The sequence below is a fragment of the Phaenicophaeus curvirostris genome, chromosome 7 (genome assembly GCF_032191515.1).
Source record: "Phaenicophaeus curvirostris isolate KB17595 chromosome 7, BPBGC_Pcur_1.0, whole genome shotgun sequence".
Taxonomy (NCBI): domain Eukaryota; kingdom Metazoa; phylum Chordata; class Aves; order Cuculiformes; family Cuculidae; genus Phaenicophaeus; species Phaenicophaeus curvirostris.
Genome location: NC_091398.1, coordinates 25,164,145 through 25,191,485, shown reverse-complemented (window position 1 = coordinate 25,191,485; position 27,341 = coordinate 25,164,145). Strand labels below are relative to the sequence as shown.

The 27,341-nt window shown below is 56.3% G+C and overlaps 1 protein-coding gene across 1 annotated transcript in view; it reads right to left on the bottom strand.

Moving 5' to 3' along the window:
* The window catches only part of NHEJ1 (non-homologous end joining factor 1), a 44,178-nt gene extending 17,103 nt beyond the window's left edge, over window positions 1–27,075 (bottom strand). Inside the window, exons 1-4 of the mRNA XM_069861804.1 lie at window positions 26,769–27,075; window positions 25,736–25,945; window positions 24,034–24,172; window positions 22,452–22,510 (exon numbers count right to left, since the gene is read on the bottom strand). Of these exons, the coding sequence (XP_069717905.1) occupies window positions 22,452–22,510; window positions 24,034–24,172; window positions 25,736–25,945; window positions 26,769–26,954 (594 nt within the window). The 5' untranslated portion in view covers window positions 26,955–27,075. The remainder of the gene's footprint in view (window positions 1–22,451; window positions 22,511–24,033; window positions 24,173–25,735; window positions 25,946–26,768) is intronic.
* Window positions 27,076–27,341: the final 266 nt, after the last annotated feature.

Here is a 27,341-nt window from a genome sequence, read left to right as displayed (position 1 = left end):
TGGCTAAACCAGCTCAGCTGTTGTGGGAAAAGAGGCAAGCTCTTCTCATAGCCTACATGTAGGGTCAACACAAGAGGCAAGCTGGAATAAAGAGTGGCTTTTGCAGGCAGAGAGTACAAATGGGGCGGCACAGGACACAAGACTATTTCTCAGTGATATGAAACCCTTCAGGGCAGTTGGAGAAACTGCTGATTGCAACAAGTTGCTGCTGAATAACTGGGCAATGATGAAGCCATGAAATCAGTGCTAACAAATGCAGCACAAAGGACATGGGGAACAACTCTAGCTATGCAGTGCGGAGAGACATCTCTGTTAATGTAAGGGGAACACACCAGCCCAGGGCTCAGCAAAAGAGAACAGGACTCTGCACATCCCAAGATGATCAAGATGAGGCCGGGGTGCCCAGGGCTGTCACTACCTCTCTCCTGGCCAAAGAGGATAACAGGGCAGCAGGCACAGGGTCCAACCAAAGATGAACCAGTGTGCAAGAAGGATGATGGAGGATGGATTTAGGAGACAGCTTCAAGGGGCTGAGTGTGCAAACCCAAGGCTATGCATAGACATGAGAGGGGTGCAAATGGGATGTGCACGCAGCAGACACAACTCCTGCACCATCTAGGGAGGAAGGCTTGTGCCCACACCAGCTGCACAGTCCCCAGCCCCAGGGATGCAGCGAGAACATGACACATGCAGCAGGGGATGCCCAAGTTCCAGCTCTCGGAAATACTGAATAGAGTCTTATTCAGACTGATGTAAAACACTGTTAAAACACACAAAAATCCTTTGAGTAATGGGCTAGCGGGAAAGAGGCATCTATAATTAACAGTAACTGTTCGAGACGGTCGCTGCCCAGAGACGTGTACTGTGCAAAACCACTTGAAAAGGCCCCGTCTGAAAGGCGAAGCCTGGGGTTTTTCAAGAAGCCCGTCATGTAACGATCCTGGCCCTTCCAAAATAATTCTGCCATATTAAAAAAACCCAAAACCTCAGCTTAATCGCCCTGCAGCACTGGGACTGGAGAGCTCTGAGAAGAGGGGAAGGGAAGCACAACCGGCTTCCAATTAGAGCCTCGTTAGAAAGGAAAGCTGGGGAGCTATTAGAGAGCGGGCCAGGAGTAAGCTGAGCCGAGCTCAGCCAGCTGCCTGGAGACCCGCTGCAGGAGGGTTGTCCCCACCAGCCCTGCCCCTTTTTGCTCCTCAGTGGGTGCTCTGAGACCCCAAGGGTGTCAGAGTCCCAGCTGCAGGCTGAGCAGATGAAGTGGTCACTGAAGTCACACACCTAAAAGCCTCCTGGGAAGTCCAGGGGCTAGTTCGCGGATACATGCAGGAAGAGCCAGAGATGGGGAAGGGGGAGTTGGGGCTAGAAGGATGCTGTAGTTGGAGAGAGGAAGTGAAACTGGGGTCTGTGGGCATCGTTGCCTCCTCCATTGCTGCCTCCTGGCATCGTTGCCAGAGACTGCCCCAACATGCACATCCCCAAGGCACCTGGATGGGGCTCCCATCTGCACGGCATCAACTCTACCAAGCACTCAGTTGCAACTTTGTGGGCGAGCGGACAGTCCTGCTGTGTGCATATCTATCCTTCTACCTCACCCATACACCTTGCCACCTTCCCTGGCACCCCAGGTCCCTCTCCTCTCCAATGCAGACCAGTGTCTCCCAGTCCTTGCTGTGCTTGTAGCCCAAGGATGTCTCATGCAGTGGTGACAGCCAGTCATCAAAGCATCAGATGCCAGCGAGGCTGGCATGAATGTCAGGGGATCATCACCCACAGCACAGGTTTGACTGCAGCATCCATCCCAAGCCATTTGCTTCATCAGCCCCGGGCAGGGCACGGGGCACCCACTCGCCCGCCTGCAGCCCAGCTCTGGGGCCAGCTGGGCGGGAGGCACACTGCCCAGAGCAGCCTCCCCTTCCCATCCCACAGCCTGGGACCCATCCAACACAAAGTTAATTTCTAACCATGGGTAACCACCAGTGCCCAAGCTGGGATGATTTATCCCCTATCTGCCTGCATCGGATTTATGAGCCACACATCCCCTAGGCTGCGATAAAGGCTATGTCTGTGCTCTTCCATCCTCCCCCTTCCTGTAGCCCCTCTGTGTGGACTCACTGCCCCCCCCCCCCATTTACAAGCCTTCCCCCAGTGCGGAAACCTGACAGCCCGCAAAAGAACAGTAAACAGCACAGAAAATAGCACACGCTGGAGGCCAAGGAGAGACACGCCGGCCGGGGAAGCCACAAATGGTTCCTGCTTTCAGGACCTGTTCAAGAAAACAGAGTGGGATGTGCCCTGGGCTCCCACCAGCCTTCAAAAGGGGAGAGGGGAGCTGCTATTAATAGCCGAGCCAGGGTGCAGCTTGCATGCAAGGCTGGACTGGATGATACTGCAGCCATGCCAAGGACAGCAAAGCAGTGAGGAGTGGTCCCTGCAGCATCAGCTGGAGGCAGCACTGGGTGGGAGTGGGCATTTCCCCTGCAAATGGGAATTCATATGCAGGGTGGAAAATTCCTTAGTGCACTGGTGCAGAGCGAGGCTGGGAGAACCAGGAACCCAAAGCAGGGCCAGGTGCTGCTACGCTTGCCATGTGGCAAGGGGTGCCAAGAGAGGGAGGGCTCATCCCTGCACTCACTTGCCCCAGTCCATCCTCCCCTGCAGATGGTGCTTGGCAGCCCAGCGCTTGGGCATGCAGTCAATGGGGATACCCCAGATTTACACTTTGGGCTGCTCCAAGGTCTGACCACGGTAGCAATGAAAGCATGTGTCTGCTGGCTCCATTTTAAACAAGGTCTGAGGCTTCTCCCTCTGGGCTGGCAACAGGAACAGCCACTGAGAAGTGCTGGGTATTACTGCAGTGCCAGCATCCTCTATAGCATTCCAAAATGTGTGGAGAGCTGAATCCACCTGGATCCATTCTCTGCCCCTCCGCCAGCCGCAGGCTGCCTTGCTGCAGCTTGGATGTTCTGCATGCACCATGGCAGCTGAGATGCTCCAAAGCCTCGTGCAGCAGTGTCACTGCCAGAATGGTATCACCCTTTTACACCACCACGTAGGGCTTCCAGTCTCTGCAGCCAGACATTTGCACAGCCCAACAGATGCACAAATGGGACAGATCCTGGCAACCCAGCCATATGGATTGTGGGCCTGAGCTGCACTGAGCAGCCCAGCCCAAATCAGACCCCTGCCAGCGGCAGCCAGCTGGGGAGGGAGCAAGGGACAGCAGTGACAGCCCTGGGGTTTGCAGGATAAGGCTGCAAAGAGCAGGATGGATGAGGCTGCGGGCAGCATCCTGGCTCTCAGGGCAGTCATCGGCAGCCCCACGCCAGCCCCCTGCCCTGTGCAGCACTGACAGTGGCAGCCCCGGCGAGGGAGAGAAGAGAGCCTTGTTCTGGAGCCAAGACTAAGGCGATTCAGTGCTTTGCTCCCCTGAGGTTTCTCGGGTGAAACCTGGCTCTGTAATGGCTGTGTCTGTAAAACGTATGGAAATGCCCATAAAAACTGTATCAAATGCTATATGGATATATACGGATATATGGAGAGAACTATGAAATTAGGAGCACGCGGGGAATTGGGGCAGGACGGCTCCCTCTGAGCCGTAAAAGCACACAAGTGAAAGGCTGGGGAGGCAGTAGTGCCGGGAGCTGCGCAGACAGGCCGGCACGGCCAGGAGCCAGGGGAAGGGCACCCTGGCTCCATGCGGCATGGCTCCGCGGAGACCTGCACCCACAGAAAGCCAGAGGGACCTTTCCATGGGGCTGCGTAGGACAGAGCTCTCACCAGAGCTTCCCAGCAATCTGAACTCACGTTGCAGTCAGGGGCAGGGGATGTACCTTTGGGGATGCCCCATTCTCAAGGCTGAGTGCCAGAGCAAGAAGACAGCACCAACTAGAGCAAGCGACTTCTATTTTTTGCTCCAAGGGCACGCACCAAATGCAATGCACGTGTGCAAGCCCAAACACACAGTGCTCCTGAGACGGGCCCACAGCACAAGGAGCTCTTTTGGGGGTACTTGCTTGCTGGGCTTTGTGCCCTCCTGGATAGTTAACATCAGGACACAGGCAAAGCGATGCACAGAACAGTAAGCAGAGCCTTGCTGCATCACCATCCCACCACTTATATCTGCCATAAGCCAGCTGGGGCCCTATGTTCCTATAAAGCAGACTTGCCTTTCCTTTTAGTCTCTATCCTTCGAGAGCTGAGATTTTAGCAAAATCTCTAATATCAACAACTTTCGCAGCAAAATCATATATGAATAGGCAAACAGAGGGCCCTTGCCAAGAAGTAAGCAAAAATGATGAGAGAGGAGGTGAGCTGTAACAGTTTGCTGTCACCATTGACACTGTTTGCTCCCCGCATCGCATTGGACAGCACCCAGTTGGCTCCAGTCCTTGCCTTGCCCCAGCAAGGGCCAGGAAGCTCACACGCAGCCCTCTGCTGCTTTGCCTTTCCTCTCCGTGTAACCTTCCCAAAGCAGAAAATAAGCCCAGAACCCCCAAATCTGGGGTCTAACCCCCACCTTGGGATCTGCCCTGATCCATTTGTCCCGAGAGCTGTGAGCATGGAAGGAGCTGTGCAGCAGAGAACCCCAGGGCAGGGTCCAGCCCCAGGCACATCCCTGCTCCTAATCCATTTGGAGCTGATGCCGAGGCAATGAAGGGAAACCTCCTTGACGGCTTCACCCGGCATCCCTGCTGCATAAGAGCTCTGACATGGCTCCTCACTGTGCCTCTAACCAGCATAATGCTGGTACCAGCCCTGCTGCTCAGAAGCAACCCTGTCGCAGAGGTTGCAGCCAGGGCAATATAGGAATGCAATGCCAGGGCTGCAGAGGCGGTGCCTGGGCTGCCGAGATGCAGTGCTAGGGTTGCAAAGATGCTCTGCTGGGATTGCAGAGATGCAGTGCTGGAGTCCTCAGTATAAGAAGGACGAGGATCTGTTATAGTAGGTCCAGAGGAGGCCAGAAAGAAGGTCTGAGGGTTGGAGCACCTCGTGTACAAGGACAGGTTGAGAGAGTTGGGGTTGTTTATCGTGGGGAAGAGAAGGTTCCAGGGACACCTTACAGCAGCCCTCTAGTACTTAAAGGGTGCTGCAGAAAAGCTGAGGAAAGGCTCTTGATCAAGGAGTGCAGGGATAGGATGAAGGATAACAGTTTTAACCTGAAAGAGGGGAGATGGAGATTTAGATTAGGTATTAGGAAGAAATATTTTCCTGTGAGGGTTGTGAGGCTCTGGCCCAGGTTGCACAGAGGAGCTGTGGCTGCCCCATCCCTAGAGGTGTTCAAGGCCAGGCTGGATGAGACTTTGAGTAACATGATCCAGTGAGAGGTGTCCCTGCCCACGGCAAGGGGGGTGGAACTGGATGAACTTTAAGATCCCTTCTAACTCGAACCATTCTATGATTCCATGTAGTGCTGGGGCTGCAGGGGTACAAAGCCAGGATGCAGAAATGCAGTGCGAGGGCTGGCGTGACGCAGTGCCCGGAACACAGAGAGGCAGAGCCACGGCTGCAGAGATGCAGTCCCAGAAGCAGTCAGCAGCAGCAGGACATCAGGCGGCCACTGACCAGGGATGGGGCACCATCTGCCACATCCCTGTCACCTGCCAGTGCACGGCGTGTCCCCAAACCCACCAGCACAAAGGCCCAGCTGCAAGCAGGGTGCATTTTGCCTGCTCTGCTCACAGCTTGTCCCCTTCCACCTGCGGGCGTGACAACCAGGAGACATCACAGATCCACACAGGATGGGTGCAGTGCAGGGTCTGGTGCTTCTGGAGTGCAAAGGCAGCCCACAGAATTGAGTAGGGGAGTGACAGTGCTGAGCTTTCCCATGGAGTTGTGGGATCAGCTTGGAGACCTTCAGCCACCTCCCTGCAGCTCTGACACTCAGGGCCCCCATTTCCCACCAGTGTGGTGGTGATGAGGATGCAAATGCCTCCAAGCCTGTCTTCTTTGGGCTCCAAGCTCCTAGTGCTGGAGGCTGGGAGGAGTTTGTCTTGTCCTACAGAATAGGACAATATTCCCTTGCTTTAGGGAAGCAGGACAGTTAGGTGGCCATGCAGGGAACACTGACAGCAAACCATCAGAGGATGGAGAAGGGGCAAGTCATGGAGGGGATGGGATGGAGCATTACAGTGGGTGGACCACCCTATTACTCTACGCTGCACCACCAGGCTCAGATCCTGCCAAGGGCTTCCAGAGGCTCAGGACAGCTTTTGGGGGACAGGTTTAGGGGCCGTTCCACCAAGGGACATGGCTGGAGACTGCACCAGCCTGCAGAAGACAAGCAGAAACACTGGAGGGTCCCTGTTCTCAGGCACTACCCTGTTCCTGAGCTCTGAGCTCAACTGGACAGCCGCAAAATGGGGCAGCACCCAGGGAGAGCCATCCCCACAGCCGAAGCATCCCATGGCTCAGCCTGTGCCAGCACACAGGGCCACCACTTATAGCACCACATGCTCAGCTCCAGCCAGTGGCAGGTTGGCATCTCCAGATCTGTGCAGTGCCACCTTCCTGGGCACCATGCTGCCAAGCACGTGAAAAACAGCAGGGGCTGCACAGACAAGGGATGCAACATGAATATGGATGAGGTTGAGTGAGCTCATGAATAATAACGCACGTCAAGGCTTTCAAGAGCACCAATGCAGTGCAAAGATCATAGGATCATAGAATCATAGAATCACCAGGTTGGAAAAGACCCATTGGATCATTGAGTCCAACCATTCCTATCAAATACTAAACCATGCCCCTCAGCACCTCATCCACCCGTCTCTTAAACACCTCCAGGGAAGGTGACTCAACCGCCTCCCTGGGCAGCCTGTTCCAGTGCCCAATGACCCTTTCTGTGAAAAATTTTTTCCTAATGTTCAGCCTGAACCTCCCCTGGCAGAGTTTGAGGTCATTCCCTCTTGTCCTGTCCCCTCTCACTTGGGCAGAAGAGGCCAGCTCCCTCCTCTCCACAACTTCCTTTTAGGCAGTTGTAGAGAGCAATGCGGTCTAATATTAATATGAGATCTAATGATCTAATAATTAAAATGAGATCTAATATTACTCTTGGCCATGCAAATGCAGCAATACCCTCCTATCAGGCACGCCTCAGCTTGCAAGGTTGGGGCTGCATGCCCGTCCCCAGCCCATGCCCTGTGATCCAGCTCTCCGGCAGCCCCGGGGTAGAGGCACAGGAGCCCTGCTCTCCTTGCAACCCCGAGGTCCCAAAACAGACAGCAGGAGCCAGGTGGGCAGGGAGCTGACCGCCCTGCAACTGTGGCACCTGCTCCATGCCCGGCACATGCAGCTGAGGCACCTCCTGAGCGAGCTGAGAGATGCTGCCTGGGGAGCAGGGGGTCCGTGGGGCTGGCACACCCCATGGCTGGAGGAAACTGCACTGACTGGCTCCAGGCCTTCTGGGCAAGGGGCAGCCCAAGCTGGCCATACCTCCACATGCCAGTAATGCTTTAAAAAGCACAGCTGATGAAGCTTACAGAGCTGGATGGGGAATTTCCCAAGGAGCTTGAGGTGCCTGAGCATCCTTGCAGTCATGCCACTGGCAGGGTCCAGGGGAGGGGAGGGCAAGCGAGACCCCAGGGAGGCATGGGGACAGCAGGTGGGATGCAACTGCGCTTGGGACACACAAATCCTCCCTGACCTTGGGCAGGATGGGACCTGGGAAGCAGCTGCCCTGTGGCTTCCTAAGGACCACAGGCCAGAGAGATACCAGGATAGGACCTGATGAACAGCCACGCTGCAGGCCATGGGGATCTAGGGAAGCTCCCACAGACCTATCTTTCCTCCCTCTGCCCCAATATCCATCCGTATCTCCCCGCATCAGCCATGGCTCCTGGGACCACAGGACACATACAGTCCGAGCACCGCTGCCAGCAACAACACGACTGAAGGATTTCAGCCTTTTGGCTTGGCAGAGCATCTCCGCCATATCCTCCAGGCTGGAGGGTGCCACGGGCCACCTGCGTCCCCTTGGCAAGTCTGGCAGCCCAGGGCCAGCAGGGCCATCCCTGGGCACAGCAGCAAAATCCCACATTCAGCCGGTGCAGTGCGAGGTCACACCCAGGCTCATGAACCTGGGCAGGCACAGGGGGAACCTTCTGGTTGCACAATTACTATATTATGTAGCACTAATAAAAAAAAAAGGCAGAGGGGGGGGACAGGGAAAGGGCTTGAAGTTTTCTTAGTGCCACATAGTAAAGTATTTATAGAAAGCCAGGCGTGAATGGGCTGCTCACAGGCCACACTCCTCCTCGGCGTCAGGATCTCCAGGAATTATTCTGTGCAGTCACATTGTTGTATTCACCCAGAGATTGAGTTTAATTACAGACACGCAGGCGAACAGGCTGTCAGTGTTCCAGTCTCGCCGGGGAAAGGGCAACTGAGCTCCCTTTAATGAATGTATTTTAAAAAGACCCAAGGTTGAAATAGAGAGGGGGAGGAGGGGGGGCTGGCAGAGGGCGGTGGGGATGGGGGAAGGGGCCATGGGGGGATTCAGGGTACCAGGAGAGCCACGGAGGGTCTCCGGGTGGGGGAACCAGGCTGGGATGCTGGGGAGAGGATGGGGACAGTGGGCACAGGGTGTGGGGGGCAAATAGAGCAAAAGGCGTGCGGCCCAGATGTGGTCAGAGCTGCTCACAGGATACAGGGCCTTGGGCATCCGCTGCGTGTGGGATGGCAGATCCCTTTGGAGACCTGGAGGAGCTTCCCAAAGAAAATGGGGGGAGTGGGGAGGGCTCCCAACTTATTACAGAGCAGGGTATAAACAGAATAAATATAGAGTTGCTTTATTACAAGCCTGGCCAGCTCTGGTGGCTGGCTGATTACAGGGCACGCTGTTCCAGCACTACGCAAGCCCAGACCTCAATAAAGGCCAGATTGGAGCTGCCTTTCGCTCATTGACAACTTCGGCGTGCTCCCACCGTGCCCCTCAGTGCCAGCGTGCCACTGGCTGCCGCTGCGCCCCAGCGTGGGGTGCAGGGGAAAAATAAAAGCTTAAACAAATAGTGAGTAAGTGATGAACCAGGGCAGGCAGGATCAGCAGCCTCGTAGACAAGAACTAAAAATACAGTTTATTTTCCTAAGGAGCCAATGACTTCCAAAACTGGAGGTTTAAACAAAAAAAAAAAAGAGAATAAAATGCCATAAGAATTATAGATCCATGGCGGGGGTGGGGGAAAGACCCAAGAACAAGGAAACAAAAACACAGTGATGAGTAAGACATACACATGACGTACATAAATACACCAAGACGGAAACGCACACAGAGGCACACGCAGCCAAACGCAGAGGCACACGTGCGGGACTGGCTCCCAGCAGGGATGGAACCAGCCTGAGCTCACTCCTCTCCCCAGCTCGGGGCCAAGGGCATTAACCTTCATGCACACACACACACGCATCTTTCCAGAGCTCGGGCTGAAAGGGCACTTTGTCTTCTGGTCCCCGGCACTGTCTCCACCTGGGCTCCCAAGCCACCACCGGTCAGGCGGTGGCCACTGTCCCCAAGGGCTCTTGTGACCACCTTGGTGCTGAATCCCTGGCGCCCGGCACAAGCCACGGACCCCGCAGTTGGGGCACAGACCCAGCCAGGCCAGGAGACTCCTGGCCAGCAGCCGAGACAGCCCCGTGCCCGGGCAGCCAGCCAGCGCGCCAGCCCCCAGCATGCCCACAGGAGATGAGGGAGGGATGGAGACCAGCACGTCCATGGGGCTGCGGATCAGGAGGCTTTAAAGGAGTTGATTTAGTATTGTCCCACCTGCCCTTAAATGGGCACTTGAGCAAGGGATGGAGGTTGCCTCAGGTCATCGTAGCGCTGAACAGAGCCCTTATATCATGGGGCGGGAGAGAGGGGCTGATTTGGGATAAGCTGGTTCCCCTGGCCACAGCTGGGTGGGATCGCTGTGGTCTCACATGTCCCTCATGCACAGCTCTGCCAAGGAGACGCTCCCCGCAACACACCCTCTCCAGTGATGGATGAACATAACACTGACCAGCAGTCCCACCAAAGTCCCTACGGTGCCTTGGCACCACGGCACCGTTCCCAGGGCACAAGTTTGGGAGAAGGGGTAGACTTGGAAGGGAAGGCAGGCAGTCCCGGTGCTGCGCAGCCTTCCTCGGTGATTTGCAGGGGTCCCTTCCCTGAATGCGTCACCGCGTGCCCAAAGGGTCCCCATCCCCACACACTACCCACCTGTGGCAGAGCCTGGCCACAGTGCTCGAAGGGAAGTTGCACAGGGCAAAGTGAGATACAGCAGACCCCCAAATCTCCTTCCACGCCCCACACAGGACAGCAGCACCCAGGCCACACCAAGGCACCTGCCACCTCTGCATTTCTTCTGCCCTTACCATCCACCATCACCTGCATGGATAGGTTCTCACTAGGCATAACCGTGTGCATGGAACACGGTGATCTTGGGGCCAGCTGGGGCCACTGCAGTAGCCCCCGCTGCTGTCCCCCTTCAGCCTGGGGAGCGGAAAACGGATCTCTGCAAAGGGCAGCTTATGCGGAAGCTGTTCGCATCCCGTAGTGCAGGCTTGACGGGTGAGGAGCAGGGCAGCTCCTGGGTCGCCAGGTTATCGGATGATAACAAGACAGCACAGCCCAAGCACGCGACTTCCAGCAATGCAAGGCTGCTTCCTTTGTTTTGGGAAAACAAGAGGGGAATAAGACCTTTTCTGGCACGTTCTTGCCTGGCCTGAAGCTGTCCCCCACTTGCACTGGCTCAGAGAGGGGCCGTCCCCTCTGCCCTGCTCCCAGCAGAAGGAGGGGGTTGGGGCCAGCCCTTGCCCTTTTCATCTTTCCCTTCTCCATGAGGAGCAGGGCTGGACAGACACTGCTTGCGTTTGGTGGGGGTCCCGGCTGCCTCCCCAGCCTGGCTGTGCTGTGGGCTCACAGTCCTTTCAGAGACCCCCTGGTCCTGGTTGCACACACACAACTCTCAAGCACTCTGGGAGGGTGATGCTAAGGCTCAGGTGTGCGAGACAGCCACGCTTTAGGTTGTAGGGACCCTCCCATGCCACGGTTAGCCTAATGTCTCCCCCGTCCCCTAATGCAGGGCCAAGCCCTGTCTCGTGGCAGGGGAGTGGTACAGAGCTTGGGCAGCCATTCCTACCTTCTCCTCCATCCCATGGACCTGCTCCATCCCTGGAGTGATACCCCACTCCCCGGAGAGCTGCGGGCTTGATAGGGGTGTGGGAGACCCCCCCCCCCCAACCCCTTCCCCAGCGGAGGAGGAAACATAATAAGAAAAATAAAATTTATAAGCAAGGCAGTAATTACAGTGTGGCTACAAAAGGCTGCCTCCTCAGGGCCATCATTATGTGGCTAAATTTAACGCCCTGCGTGGCTGCTCGAGGCGGGGGAGCCGCGTCCTGGGGCTCTGAGCATCCACACAGACGCCGGCTCCTGCTACCTTCCCTCCGTGCCGACCAGGGCAGCACAGCTGAACGGCAGCCAAGAAAGCCATAAAGCAGGTCAGAATTTTTTTAATAGTCTATTTACCAAGATGCTGTTTTTACTGCCGAGGTTCCTCTCGTTTTATCTCCAGCTTTTTTTTTTTTTCCCCTCGGTCTCTCTTTTTCCCCTGACTCCTGAACAGACTGGGCTGTATTTTCTGTTTTAGGTTCCTCTCTCTCACTTGCTTTAAATATTATTTTCAGAATTCTAATTTTATACGCATGTTCCTTTTTTTTCTTTCTTTTTTTTTTTCTTTTTTTTTTTGGTAAATATTTGCCATGACTAAGCCAGGACACATCCCGTTTAAAAGGCTCCCATCCCACAAAACATCAGCCCTTTAATGGCATGAATCTCATTAGCTCTCACCATGAAAAGAGGTATAGAAAGGGAGCATCACTCAGCCCCTCTGAGTTCCTGTATCTGCACAGACATATATTTAGCCATGTGTACTGTACAGTCACAGGAGGGGACAGTCTGGGCACATGCACACCACCTCATTCAACCAGAGGGACCCAAAACAGAGGCCCCTGGGACCAGTGGGTTTTGGGATATCCGTCTGTCTGGGATGGGGTTGGGAAGGGCTCTGGGCCCAGTAGAGCTGGACCCAAGAGTTGGTGGCTGGGCACAGAGGAGCCTCAGAGCCTCTCCAAGCTGGGATTTGGGATTCCCCCAAAGGACCTTCTCCAGCATGGGAGGCCAGTTGTGTAGAGCCCACCCATGCAAGGAGCAGGGCTGTGAAAGCAGCTCAGGCACTGCCCTCTCCAGGTCCTCAGCCCCATCACCCAGGTTTGGCACTGGGCAGCAGACGCTGGTTGCACACTTTGAGCTTGAACCTGAAGGGCCAGCCCAGGGTCCCAGGAAAGGTACTGGGTCCAACAGCAAAGGAGGTTTCCTTACTGAGGTGAGGGTTTGCCTGCATTCACCTTCAGACACCCAACACCAGACCTGGCAGAGCATCTGCAGCCTAGGTACAAGCACAACATCTCTGGGGGGATAGCAAATCTCCCAAGAGCTCAGTCATTTCCAGCCTTCCTCCCAGCAGAGGAGGAGGCTCTATCTCTATCCATAACAGCATCTTCTGTTGGGAAACCTGTCCATCCGCAGTCCCATGGTCATTCCTACTTCAGAATGGTCTTTCCTTCCCCAGCATAACCATCACTTCCTTGGTGTGGTCTTTCCTTCCTCAACATGATTATCTCTCCTTGGACCTCGTCATCCCTTCCTTGGCACAGTCATCCCTCCCTCAGGATGGTCACTCTTTCCTCTTCGTTCAACAGCTCTCTGGTGCCGAAGGGTGAAAGCCAGGAGATGCCGCAGGCTTCCCCGTGGCTGAGATCTCACCCGCAGATCCTGAAGCCAAATGCAGCAGGAGAGGCCCATGGAGAAGAATATGCACTCTCTTTCCCAGATCCTCTCTACATTTTCCCTCTCATTTCCAGTCCAACCAGGCTATGGTGCTATTCCTCAGTCCCATCGCATCCCTACCATGCTGGTATCGGGTGAGTGTGTCAGCATGATCTCTGCAGCTGTCCCCAGCAAGCCAGGTGTGAAAGCTCTGCAACTGTACTGCTGAGCCCACAGCACGGGGAATGGCTCTGCTTACCACGTTCACCTGGCTGCACCTCCGCATTTTGTGGGAGTCAGCAAGAGAAATAACCCCAAGAAGCGCTGTATTCAGGCAGTGCAGTGCTGTGCAGAGACCAGCACTGCTGCAGATTTTGCACTGACTGAGCAGCACAAGCTCACTAACCCATAAATAAATGTGGAGGGATTCCACTTCCCTGCTGTTTTCTTTAAATTACTTTAAAGATTTGGTTTCAGCAGCTGAGGAGACCCAGCATTAAGCAATACCATCAGCTCAATCAGCAGATGCCCACAGTCAAAAGATAACACCCCCACACTGAATGCATGCATGCTCCCTGGTTTAGGACCCTCTCCCCAACAACGGGGCCACATTTCCAAGCGTTTCCATAACCCAGAGAGAAAGACATGACTGGAAGGGGACACTCACATCTCCCCAAGTGCGCAGCTCCCAGAGCTGTGGCTTTCTGCAGCCGTACCGGGAGCCAGAGCCCGTGTGCCGAGCAGGGCTCCGCACGCGCATGCCCCGCCGAGCCAGGCTCCCCTCCGGCCCCCAGCAGCCAACATTAATTCATTAACAGTCCCATTAACACCCAGCTGTGGTTTCCCCCCAAACTCAGGCAGGGACCCGCTCCCCTGTGACAGCTGCTGACAGGCCAAGTTTCCACCTTCAGCCCTTCTGGAGTTCTGTATGAAAATAAGTGGGGCTTTTTTTCAAAAGGAAAACTGTATTTCCCCTATCCGCACGCCCGCGCACACGTGCAGGACTCACAGCAGGAATTTGCTCCAATTTCCCCCACCCACAAACACATCACCTTTGGCCAGAGACCAAATGTGGGCATTTTCAGCCCAAAATATCAGTTTTTTCAGCACCCAGAAGACAAAAAGCTGGCATGACCCTAAGCTGGGCTATACAGGGCATCCGCTTCCCAGTCAAGGGGTGCTGGGAGACCCAGCAGTGCTCCTGCCAGGCTCATCCTGCACCCCCAGCAAAGCAGCTGCCAGCACGTCCCAAGCATGGCTGGTCATCGTCTTTGAGATCTGGTACCCAATTTCTGTTTTGCCCTTTTCATTATCTTTCCCAGACAGCTGTGAGCATCAGATGCTCCAGTAGTCCAAGGAGATGCCCAGCCCTACATGGTGCTACTCAACATATATTTTCTCCTTTTCCACATCATCATCGTTGCTTGACAGTCATTAAACCCAGTTGATGTTCAGGAGGCAACTCCTGACCCTCCAAAAGTCCCAGATCGCCCAGAGGGGCTGCAACCCATGCCCCGCTGCATCTGTCTGCACACCAGGCTCTGCAGCCTATGCCAGCAGCACAGAAGCTCCCTCCCTGGGGCTGTCACTGGGAAACTGGAGACCTGGGAGAAGAAACCTCCATGAAATGCAGCCCCTGAGGGATCAGAGCACTACTTGGGGCTGGTTGGATGTGCTGCCTTCAATAAACCACCAACAAGGTGGCTTCAGCTCCCTGGAGAGGACAAAGCAAGGGCCACCTATTTCCCAAGGTACCTGGCCACTAGCAGAGTGCCCTGCATTACTTTGATCCAGAGGTGTTTGCCTCGCCGAGAGCCCTCTAACTGCTCCTTCCCTTAAATAGCAAAGCTCACAAATGCCCTATACGGCTCCACGTCTATACGTTGTCTATATATTTGTGTACACACATGCACACAACACACAGAGATTTATTCGTGTTTTCACAGCGGTTCAGGATACATTCCAGGACAAAATTCCAGCCAGCGCCGGAGCCAAGAACATCAGTGGCCCCGGCGTTCGCTGCCCCCTCTGCCTGTGCACACACTAAATACGGAAAGGGAGAGGTATAAATAGAGAGAGAAATACATGAATGGCCCTGTTTCCTTATGCAGATACATAGGACGCGAAGGTCCAAGCAGAGTGGGAGCAGGAAGCCTTAGGAATCTGATGGTTGTGCACTGTGGGGTGCACAGCAACCCGTCCCTGGGGACTGCTGCCTGCCCAGATGTGTACCACCTCTGCATGGGCTGGCACGACTGGCAGAGGCTATGGGGACATTGACCCAAGGGACAGGGAGGGGGCAGCTCTCAGGAACACTAAAAGAAAGCTGCCCATGGATGTCACAGAAGGGGGCAGCTGGGGGTATGGGGGGAGCTGGTGAAAGGCTCAGGACACACAGGGACATGGTGAATAAACCCAGCAGCCTGTTTTGGGCACAGCGGGTTTGCAATTGGGGAAGGAACCACTGGGCGTTCAGGCAGCACCACTCCTCTGCCCCAAGTCCAGACCCCATCAGCTGGGGACAGAGAAGCCGCCACGTCCCTTGCTGACACAGAGCAGTCCCTTTAGATCCCTGTCAAAGTCCACCTTGTTCTCTTCCCCAAAAGATCCTTTGCTTGTAAGAGCCGCTGCCATACCCTGAGCTGAAGGGCCGGGAGAAGGGGCTGCAGGGCTATGGGGCAGACTGTGCTCTGCATCTTCCCCCAGCCAACCATTCCTGCATCCCCTCCTTGCCCTCCTCTAACTCAAACGCAGCCCCAGCAAGCTCGGCCAGGATCCTGGACACCTGTATGCTCCCCACTGCTCCCCACGTGCTCCCCAGGGCAGGGCAGCTGCCTGCAGCCACAGAGTCACTAATGCCCGAGATATGGGAGTGGGGCTGAGGGCGGTAAGGGGGGCATTGCCGCTCCACTTTCCGGAGGGGGAAGGGGCTCTCCCCCTTCAATGCTCCTGTTTGAGCTGAGGCCTGGCACCGGCTCAAACCACTGCTTGCTGACACAAGATCAATCATTCCCTGAGCAGAGCTGCTCCTCAGCAGCAACGCGCGGCTGGTGCCCATGCAGAGGCTGGGGCCTCCTCTGCAGGAGTGAGGTCTGGCCCTTTCTGCAAGATGACCTGTGACACCCCTCTGCCTGCTTGCAGTGGCACCTGGCACAGCAGAGTGTGGCACAACATAGCATGGCATGGTATGGCGAGTACGAGGAAGACTCCAACTGCAAAGGATGTTTCCCTGCACATGCCAGACCACACATCACTGCAGAGCCAAGGATACCAGGGAGGGTGGCTGCAATGGTGCTTGTCCATCTCTCCATCTCTCCACCAGGAGATGCTGGGCTGAAGCAGGGCTGGGACCAAGTAGGCAGCTGCCTGTACCTGGCCCAGGTGCTATCTATTCTACAACTACCTAAAACGAAGTTGTGGAGAGGAGGAAGCTTGCCTCTCCTCCCAAGTGACAGGGGACAGGACAAGAGGGAATGGCCTCAAGGTTTAGGCTGAACATTGGGCACTGGAACAGGCTGCCCAGGGCAGTGGTTGAGTCACCTTCCCTGGAGGTGTTTAAGGGACGGTGGACGAGGTGCTGAGGGGCATGGTTTAGTGTTTGATAGGAATGGTTGGACTCGATGATCTGGTGGGTCTTTTCCAACCTGGTGATTCTATGATTCTATGATTCTATACTCTCTGCAGTGGAGGCAGCAGAGCAGCAGCCAGGCACAGGGTCTCTGACTGTGAACCCTACCATCTACCCAGCAAGGCCATCCCTGCAGTGCTCCTGAGGCAACAACGGCTGCTTCTATGGTGCATCTCCATCCCTGGAGCAATCACAGCCAGGCCAGCCCCAGCCCGGCTGCTAAGGGTTTGCTCCATGTCTGTGGTCTGGGCACTATTTTGGGCAGGCTGCTGCCCGGGGGTGCTTGTGCCAAGTCTGGTTTTAGCAGCGTGCAGCTCCACTGACTCACTGCTTGTGCAAGCAGGCTGTGGCGGCCAGCGGTGGCCCACAAAGCATGCCCTGGCCGGGGCCACCCTCACCTGATCAGGCCTCAGCCACAGCGCTGCCCACCACACACCTCCATGCGAACGCTGCACGAGGGCCCACGCAGCGATGAGCACTTGTGCTCCTCCCCAAACACCCCACAGAGTTTGCATGAGGCGACAGCCCCTGGCCCCCACCCCCTTCAGCCATCGGATGCAGCGCTCTGCCCCTTGCACCCGTCAGCGCAGCATGCATGCTTCTGCCCCTGTGCACACACTTGTGCTCTTGCACACACACTCATGTCGAGCGCCAGCGACCCTCTGCTCCTCCTGACTGCAGCAGGCGCAGCTCCTTGCGTACATGCCTGTGCCCTGCCATGTCCAGCACTGCAGCAGCCCATCATATTTCCAGCATGTGACTCAGACCCCGGGGCAGTAATGAGACAAGGAGACCAGGGCTTGTTCAGGAATGAAGCAAGGATCCCACAGGTAGCACCAGACACCAACAGATCTTGCCGGATGAGCACAACACAGAGGCTTGGTTGCATGTTGCCGACCTGCTCTGCTTATTTGAGCATCTTCAAAGCCAGCCTCTTACCTTCACCTCTGCCCTAAGCCAGCCTGCCCAGGGCTTTGCAGCTCTGTCAGTGCTCAGCCCTGCTAGTGACAGCGCTGCAGCCACCATCTCCTTCCCTGGCCCCATGTCACAGCAGCCCGGACTGGCCGAGCTCCCACATCATATACCCCTGGGCAACGCACCCTGCACGCAAGCAGCCCATGTCACGCCTGCACTGTGTTCAGTTCTGGGCCCCTCACCACAAGAAGGATGTTGAGGCTCTGGAGCGAGTCCAGAGAAGAGCAATGAAGCTGGTGAAGGGGCTGGAGAACAGGTCTTATGAGGAGCGGCTGAGAGAGCTGGGGTTGTTTAGCCTGGAGGGGGCTGAGGGGAGACTTCATTGCTCTCTACAACTACCTGAAAGGAGGTTGTGGAGAGGAGGGTGCTGGCCTCTTCTCCCAAGTGACAGGGGACAGGACAAGAGGGAATGACCTCAAATTCTGCCAGGGGAGGTTCAGGCTGGACATTAGGAAAAAATTTTTCATGGAAAGGGTCATTTGCCACTGGAATAGGCTGCCCAGGGAGGTGGTTGAGTCACCTTCCCTGGAGGCGTTTAAGAGACGGGTGGATGAGGTGCTGAGGGGCATGGTTTAGTGTTTGATAGGAATGGTTGGACTCGATGATCTGATGGGTCTTTTCCAACCTGGTGATTCTATGATTCTATGAAAGCTGCAGCTACCTTGCACTAATGAAAAACATCCCTGGCTGGAAGGAGCTAAAGGACTGCTTCCTCCCTGCCACACCAGGCGGGCGGGGGTTTGAGGGACACTGTCCCCACCCTGCAAAATGCATGGACCATCACCGCCTTTGCCCTCGGCCAGGCCAGAGCAACTCTGCTCCCCAGGACAGATTTGTAGCACCTATTAAACAGGAGAGGCTGGAGGCAGGCAGCACAGAGGCAGGTGTGGGGCTGAACCTTGAGGTGGTGTTGGCTGGTTGCTCCAGTGGGCGCCCTCCACCTGCCCCGTTGGCCCATGTCCCCTTGCTGGAGGGGAATGAGCGCCTGGCCCCCATCCCAGCTCTGATGGGGAACAATAAGAGGGACACTGACCCCCGGGCGCCCTGACGTCAGCCGACACCACCACCGGCACCGTCGCCAGCCCGAGCTCAGGGCTCCTGCTCGCCCTCGGCCGGGGCCGTGCTGGAAGCCGCCTGTTTGTTTATCTTCCTCTCCGGCATTGCTTGTTTTGATGGCACATCCTCCTCCTCCTCACCGGGCCTTGGGGTCGAGCCGTGAACCCGCCACGTCCTGTTTGCCGAGGTCCCGCGCTCGGCTTGCGGAGGTGAGGAGCAGCCGCCCTCGCGCGCGCCGGCCACGGCAGATAAAAATATACAGGGTGAAGCATCCTGCGGCACAGGGGCTATATTTGCACTGATGGTGTCACCAGTTTCCCCCCAGTGTACCTGTCCCTGCCCTCCCCTGGGAGGGCGCATGGTGCCGTATGGGCCCCCTGTCACTGACCCCTCCAGAAGCAGGACCACGGGCTCTGGCAGGAGCTACGTCATGAAATGCTGACCAGGCTGAGACAAGCTCTCAAACCCCATGAGAGGGTACCCCACACTGCCCCACGGGGTCATCTCTGCAACCCATAGGGACTACCCAGACTGAAATAGCCCTGACCTGCTGGGTCCGAGGCTGCTGGGAAGGGTGCTGGGGTAGTTACAGGGCATTGAGCCCTCTCCGGCTGCCTGCTCTTTCCCCTCTCGGCATGAACCCCAGGGCTTGCCAATAAAAGCTGCCGGCTTTGCCTCAGCTCACGCGCGGCCGCTGCTCTCCCTCCGGCTCTGCTCAAGCCCAGGCAGCTGCTCAGCAGTGAACCTTGCCAAAAACAGCGTGTGTGAAAGCATCGTTTCCTAAATGTATAAATATTCCCAAGGCTTTGCTGGAAAACTCCTGTGATTTGTTAAAATGCCCTGGATGGTCGAGCACATAAAAGCCCAGGGAAAGGGCACATTTAAGCTAAGAGGCAGAAGCGTCCCTGTGCAGATCTGCCCTGTGGGACTGGCAGGTTCTTTCCTCTCCACGGGGGATGCAGCAAGGGTTTGGAAGGGAGCAAAGCTGTGGAGCGCTTTCCTGCATCCCGCAAGTCCTGTGCCACACCATCACACCCGCTTCCAGCCAGGAGGTGCTTACTGCTACCAAACCTCCACAACCTGAAGCCCCATTTCCCAGAGGGACAAGGCTGGAAGGAGTATCAGAACTCTCCTCCTGACCTCCTGCCCACTGACATTCAACCATGCACATCCTGAAACTGAGCCCAACAGCTTGGTTTTCTTCCAGGCAGGCTCCCATCCCACTTTTGGAGACATCAAGAGATGGAGGATCAACCACTGCCCTTGGGACTGTGCCCCAAGATTGCTAATCACCCGCGGGAGTAAACCCAAGTGCCTCTGTCCTAGCTCCAAATTGCCTGGCTCTGGCTCCCGGTGCCTGGCTCATGCTCCGCTGCTCTCCACGAGATTAAAGACCGCCCTTCACTAACCGGCATTTTCTCCTTGTAAAGACCCTCACGCACTGTAATCAAGGCTCCTCTCAATTTTCTCCCTGATAAGCTAGACAGAGCTCTTCCCTTCCAAGCCTCTCAATGCCGGGCTCTCTCCCCAGCCCTCAACTCATTGCTCCAACTCCGTGCTGATTGTCCGGCGTCTTTTTGAAAACCCAGACATGGGAGACAGTCACAGCACTGCTGGCTCCCCATGGCATGTCCTGAGGGACCCCAATCCCTCTTGCTGCTCCCTTTTGGAGCTGGTAAATGGAGTACAAAACTACCCAGATGCCCTGAAATACCTGCCCAGAGGCAACAAGATCATCCAACCCTCCCTTCTGCCGCAGGAAGAGAGGGAAGAACAGTCAGTTTTGGTGGTAGAGAGCTGCTAAGGTGTGATTGGTGTTCCTGACTAATTCAAGCCCTAGGAGGAATGATGGGGTACACCATTCAAACCAAAAGCAGCAGCTGCTCGCATCTCATGGCTCATTACCACAGGATGGTACGTGGGCCAAAAGCACCATCAGCGGGTTTATAAAACAGCGAGATGTATGCAGAGAGGACAGATCCCTCTAGGCAGACTGAACAAACAACTGCCTTCCTCCACCAGCCTCTCCCCTACAGCCCATGCTCAGACTTGGATGCCAAGGGATGCAGAGGGGGAGCATCTCCCAAACCCTCCCATTCTCTGTCCAGCGCTCTGGCCCCACAACACAGCTCCTGGGCTGTTCGCAGGACACACAGCACCAACTGCCTTCACATCTTTAAAGCCTCTGCCAGATGAGCTCCCTGCCAGCTGCTTTCGCACAGCTCCGTGCGGGGCTGCATCACTCCCCTCCTGCCCACCCTACACCACCCAGCACCTTCCCCATGCCCCGCACCCTACCAGCTCTTGAAGGACTCTGAGTTTCAAGCCTGATGTTCACCTTTAGCAGATGTTGTTCAGCCAACTCTTGGACAAAGACAAGCTTCATCATCCCCTGATCCTGGCACATCCGCCTGTCTCCTTCTAGCGACAGCACTGACACATTTACCAACTGCTTCTGCCACATCTGCTCCAGTATCAATCATTTTACCACCTCCACCTACTAATAAGCTTATCCTGTTGCTGGGAGCATGGTTTTTTCTCCTTCTATATTAAATAAGTCTTTCCTTCTGCCCTTCACCATGATTTTTCCCTGATGTCTTTAGCTTCTGTTATCCATTTTCTACACTTCATAATTTCTAATTTATATTGATTGCTATCTGCTCCCGCTCTCCCATTTGTTATAAACTGCTCTTTTATTTCTAATTGCTGCCTTCACTTCACCACTGAACCAGAACGGGCTCTTGGCCAGTGCTGCCCTCTTTCTTGATTGTGGAATTGTGGCTTTTTGTGGTTCTGAAATTCTTCTGAAAGAGCTCACCATTTTCATTCACATTTTTCTATCTAAATGTTTCCTCCAAGCTGATTTCACTTGTAATTTTCCCCCTGCTTTGGGAAATTAGGCCTTTCAAAGCATGAAGGATATAAATTACTGTTTAGGAATGTCCTTTCTTTGCCCACAGTGAATGTAATCTGGTCATGATCATCGGTCCCTAGGCAACTTCCAAGTAACAGTCCAGCAGGGAATTCATCTCTATCCATCATAACCAGAGGGAAATGAAAGTTGACTGCACTGGATCCAATGCCTCTTATATAAAAGAAGGATCATCTCTAATTTTTAGAAACTCTGCAGATGGTTTACTGCTGGTTGTACAAGAGCATCAGCACGCATCTCACAAAGCAATGTCCTCTCAAAGCCTGTGTGACAGCAAAGACACACTGTCTGATGCCCTGGTCCCCAGCAGACACCCCTGCTCCCCAATCCTACACCTTTGCAGTCAGCACAGGAAGACTCAGAAGCACTCCAAATATTTTTGCATTGATGGGCATCAACCATTTCTGATCTTGCCACATTGGTTTGAATAATTTCAGTGCTTCTGTGATTATTTCCAGTAATGAAAATCTGACCAGAGAAAAAACTCTCTCTTTACAGCCTCAGTTTTGGCAAAGCACATGTCTGATTTTAGAGCCAAGCACGCCAAGGGGTGAGTGGTGGGCACGGCACAGATAACAGGCTGAAAGGCACTTGTCCCTATGATACGCAACTGCAAAGCCACACCTAAAAGCAGCAGAAGAACCAAAAGGAGCAGATGGCTTCTCCTCATGCACCTGCTCCCTGCCCGCTATCAGCATCTGTGTTTCAGGTCCACAGCAAGTGTGGGAGGATAGTGAGGATGCCCCAGCGATGTCACACTCCAGTGGAGCAGCCAGCCTGGCTTGAACCCCTAGTAACTCCCAGCAGCCAGGCAGTGGTGACAGAACATGGTGCCACGACCCCATCTGGCCATGCCAGGCATGCCTGCAGCTCTGCTCGCCCTGCAGACCAGGTGCAACGACACGAAAGAGCCTGTGGGCATCACCCCATTGTCTCTCTCCAAGCAAGTTCAGCCATCCACACTGGTGCCCACGTACAGCCTGGCACATCTCGCACTGGGGCTGCTGGTGCCAGCTCCCCAACACCCCTTTGCTGAAGGAGAGAGGAGTTGCACCGCTCCTTACCTGAGTCATGAAGTTCTGCTGAAACGTCTCCTCCTGGAAGGGCTCTGTCCGTAGGCGGTCTGCAAGAGAGAGCAGGATCAGCCTGGGCAGGCCTGGTCAAATCCCCCACCCCAGCTTCTCCTTTCCCTGCCTGTGTGGTGAGAGACCTACAGGGGAACAGCTCCAGCACATTCAACCCCAGATCCAGCGGGAAAACCCAGGGGGCCTTTGGGCTAGGGACACATTGCCCTGTGTGAAGCACTGGGGGCAAGGTCCTAGCAGAAGTGCAAGGACTGCAGGGAAGTGGAGGAGTAAGGTTGAGCCTTTTGATGCACACAGTGATCAGTTAGCAGAGCCCAGAGCCCATCCACACTTGTCCTAGCACCCTCCCACACAGAGAAGCAGGACACAGTGGCAGGACATGCTCAGTATCGTTCCCAACTTGAAAGAGCTGCCTGGATCTGAGCAATGCACAGGCACGCACCATGGACAGGGGACCGCTTATCTCCAGCTGCTTTTGTAGACGAGTAAACCAGGCTATGTTCTCCTCTTTCAGGACAGAGACAAACCTCTGTTATAGCTCATTCTGCTCTGTGCCTTGTTGAAAGCACTAATTTTTCCACATCATTACTACGACATCTGGAGAAGCAGGACCTGGCCAGCTTTGATCAGCAGTGCTGGTGCAAAGCTTCCTCACAGCTTCCTTCCCTGCCCAGACAAGGGACAAGAGAGGCTACCTACCCACTAGCACTAGTCCTTGGACCTAAACTGGGTTGTCCTGGCTGCTCTGAGTCCTGCAGAGCCAGCAAGCAGCGACAGAAAGGGGAGCATGGCCAGCTGACACAGCTTTAGTCCAGCTGCAGGGCAGATCCAGGCTCCTGTGGTGGGGTACCTGCCATGGTGCAGAGTCTGGACTTCATCACCTTCCTGGCTATGATACGCAAGTCAGAGCTGGCCTCCATTTGGACTTCACATCCCAGGGGAGCAAGATTCCTGCAGAAGAGCAGGTATCACCTCTGGCAGCAGGACAGAGCTTGGCACTAGCAAGGGACAATGCAAAAAACAGTGCTCAGCCAACCTCCCTGGGCAGAGGACAATCCCCCTTAAAGTGGGTCCCCCAGGCAGGTCCTGACCCACAACCTACCTGATGATCCATCCCTCCCGATGGCAAAGCGGGCTGGGCGCTGCAGCCATGTGCACAGCTGTGCTTCCCGCAGCAGGGAGAGCCAGGAACCCCTGGTTGTTCTCCAAGCTCTCCACAAGCTACGGCACTTGAGAAGGGAGCCTGACACTGCTCCAGGGCTAGCCCTCACTGGCATCCCTGTCAGCTCCTGAGGAGCAGCCAGGTGCTCTTGGCGAAGTGGAGAGCCCCTTGGCAACTCCCCAACTCCTCCAGCTACCGGTCAAGAGCTGTTCCTCCCCCAGCTCTCCCCAGGGGCTACTCCCCAGCCTTCTGGCTACCGTCTTGCTGCCGGCGTGGCTGAACATGAAACACAAGCCTGGCTGGGTAATAGCCAGAGGGAACAGAGCATGCCAGCCCCGTGCTAAGGAGGAAACTCGTTCCCTGCTTGCTGCTCCCTCAGCCCTGGGCATCTCTCCTCACCTCTGCTGAGGGCAGCTCCGCTCTCCCTATAATCTTCAATCTCAGCATCCTTCCGGAGCAGCAGGGAAGTCAGCTCTTGCACCTTGTACTGCAGCGCCAGGCTCATCCGAATCAGGGGCCGCACGAGGTGATGGGACACCTAGGACAGAGGAAGGATGCTCTGAAGAAGGTCCAGGGATACACACAGCTGTCCAATTGAGTGGGCAAAGCAGAGCAGCCAGCGAGGTCCTAGCAAGAGTTGAACCCCAGGTCACACAGGGCTCCCCAAGATATCTCACTGCACCACAAGGAATGGGGTACACTTCCCCAAGGAGGTTAGATTAAAAGCAGGAAGGATGCCAACATGCAGGACTCGCAGGCTGCAGCTCCCCATTGCAGCCCACCATGCCCACCCTTAGCCTGCGGCCGCAGAAGGCCCATGCAGAGCCCTGGGCACGTCCACTGACCCAGAGCCAGGCTGAGCCACCCCAGCCTGCCAGGCACACAAAGCAGCCTCCTGCCCATCACCTCCTGCAGCTTCTGGGTGTTTGGTGTCCCCTCACCTCGGCATGTCCCTTGTCTTTGTGGCCAGGCTGAGCCCCACAGTTGAGAGGGCAGCAAACCCAGTACCACTCACAAAGCCTTCTTGCTCCTCTGGTGAGCCCGTGGTGGGCTACGTGCTCTGCTCACCCCCAGGCACAAGCCACAGAGGTGACAGCCATCACCCACCCAAGCACTCAGAGGGCAGCGCCGCTGCAGAGCTGGCAAGCAGCCGTTTGCCAGGTGGGCTCCGCACCTGCCTCGAGCTTCTGGCTGGCTGCTGAGCAGAGCTTAGCAGGGCAGAGTTGGTCCCCTCTCCCACATCCACACCAGCCACGCTCAGCACCCAAACTGCTTCCCACCTCCTGGGTGCCTCACGGGCAGCAGCACGTTCCCAAGCAGAGAGAGAGTAGGGGGTTTTGCACCTTCTCAGCTCAGCCTCCATGCTTCATGCCCCGGCAAGGACTGCAAGTCCTAGGGGTCACCTGGCGACCCAGGCAGGGACAGCAAGTCCCTAAGGTGAGCGAAGCGGGGACCCCAACTTCATTTGCTCCCCAGTTCCAACTTTGAAAGTGAGGACGGGTGCTCCCAGAGCGTCGGGGCAGCCTGGTCCCTCGGGGGGCTGCCCAAGCACAGCCTTCCAGCGGGGAGCAGCGACGTGCAGGACCCGGGGAGGGGGTGCCGGGGCTCGGGGCGATGCTCTGTCCCGGCAGCGGAGCGGCGGGGCCGGGGCCGCCGTGCGCGGGGACCGGGCGCCCTCTGGTGCGCGCCGGGGCGCAGGGACCGGGCCCGGGACAGCGGGGGCTGCTCCCCCAAAGCCAGGCAGCTCACCAACTCCCTAAAAGCCGGGGAGACCCCACTTGGATCCCCTCCATCCTCTGTGCCCCGCTTCACAGCGCGCAGCAGAGGAGAAGAGCGTCACGGCACGGTGCCGGGGGGCTGGCGGGGCTTCACCCCAAACTGGGCATCGCCCTGGCAGCAGCACGTGCTGGGCCATTCCTGCACCAACCAAAGCCTCAATGGGAAGAAACGGGGACAGTGAACCTTGGGAGGGGCAGCAGGAAGAGCTGGGCACCCCACAGCCACCACCAGAGCCATGGACCACTGCAAAGCCTCCAAGCCTTAGGAGACAATCCCTGACTTTGGTTGTCCCCCTCCTCAAACTCTCCACAGCTTCGCTCACCATCTCCACAGGAGCAGGGCGGCAGTAGAAGTCCCAATAGAAGGGCAGTCCTGAGAGCTCACTCTTCACATGCAGGCTGAGGCCACCGGCAGTTTGATGGCAGGAGAAGGAGGTGGCAGTGTCCAGCTGTCCTGCCAGCAAGGGGCACATCAGGTTGCGCAAGCGGTGCAGGAAGGAGGACACTTGGACCGTCAGCCTCTTGTTCAGTTCCTGGGGAAAAATAAGGTTAGAGGTACAGTGATGTCCCGGGGAGCTCAGCAGCAGAAATGCCTGCACAGAAGCAAGCCAAACTACTTCTGCATGCCCCAGCACTGCAAAAAGCCACCCCTAGGCTTCAGCTTCCAGTACCATGCCAGGACATTCCCCACCAGGTCTCCCAGGTCAGCTAAGCTGGGAAGGCATCCCTGCCCTGTCAGCATAGGAGGATCTGCCTCACATGCCACCAGGAGTGTCCCAGCTTAGCTCACCTGCTGGGGGATGGCTACCACTGCATGATCACCGCTCCTTCCACTAGCCGCTCAGCACAGCCACTGGGACAGACGGACATGGCAGTTGGGTGGTGTGTTGGGGCCTGGGCAGATAGGCTGGGGTGAGGGAACAAAGCATGGCCACGTGCTTTAGGGGCTGGGTTGACATCCCATGGGATCCTGTGCCTGGCTATGGACAGGAACAGGAGTCTCTCTGTCACTAGTGGGAAGGCAGCCTTGTTTGAAGCTCCTCCTTTGTACCCTGGCCTGGGGAAACCAGGTGCCCATTCAGCCCACAAGTGAAATGAGTGTGTTGGCCTCAGCGTGCAGCCCCAGTGAACACCTGGCTGCTCTGGGTATGTTAAATAGCCTGGCCTCCCAGGAAGAGGGTGCTCAGCCAGCTGGGAGAGTAGCGCTTGGACACAGCCACACAGGGACTCTGCAGGCTCGGTGGTTGCACCCAAGCCCTGTCAGATCCAGCAGCCACTGTGTCACCAAGCAGTTTATGCTGGGACGTCAGCTGCTACAAGGAGAAAAGGAGGTCCCTGGACTTTCCAGACACTCACCTTGGACCTTTGTCCCACGGCCTCGGCGTCTGCACTCTCGTACCAGACGCCGCTGAGGTCGGAGATCAGCAGGATGTAGCCAGTGTCCCCGAAGCACGCTTTGGCAAGAAAAGTGGACTCACCAAAGCAAACAGAAGCCCAGGGCTGCGTCAGGAAGCTGCTCTCCAGCTCCTCGGAGCCCTCCATCTGCAAGAGAGACACCAAGTCTCTGCTTCAAGCCCCAGTTCAGGGACCCCCGGTCCCTCCGCGATGCCCGGAAGAGAGGGGGCTCGACCGGCCCCGTGCACGCACACACCCTGCCGGGGGGGTGTTTTGGGGGGCTCTGTGCAGGGCAGTTCCCCCTAGAAGCGCCCCCCCCAGTGCATCAGCAGGCATCCAACACGCAGCTGCTGCCCCGCGCCCGCTGCCGTTCACACGGCGACACCTCTCGCTCCGAGTTAACGTCCCCGCTGCCCGGCTTGCACCGGGGCGGCGGCGGGACTACAGCTCCCGGCATCCCGCTCGCTTCCGCGGCTGCGGGCACGCCGGGAGCGCGGCTCGGAGCCCGGGCGGCTCGCTGTGGGGAAGGGGCTA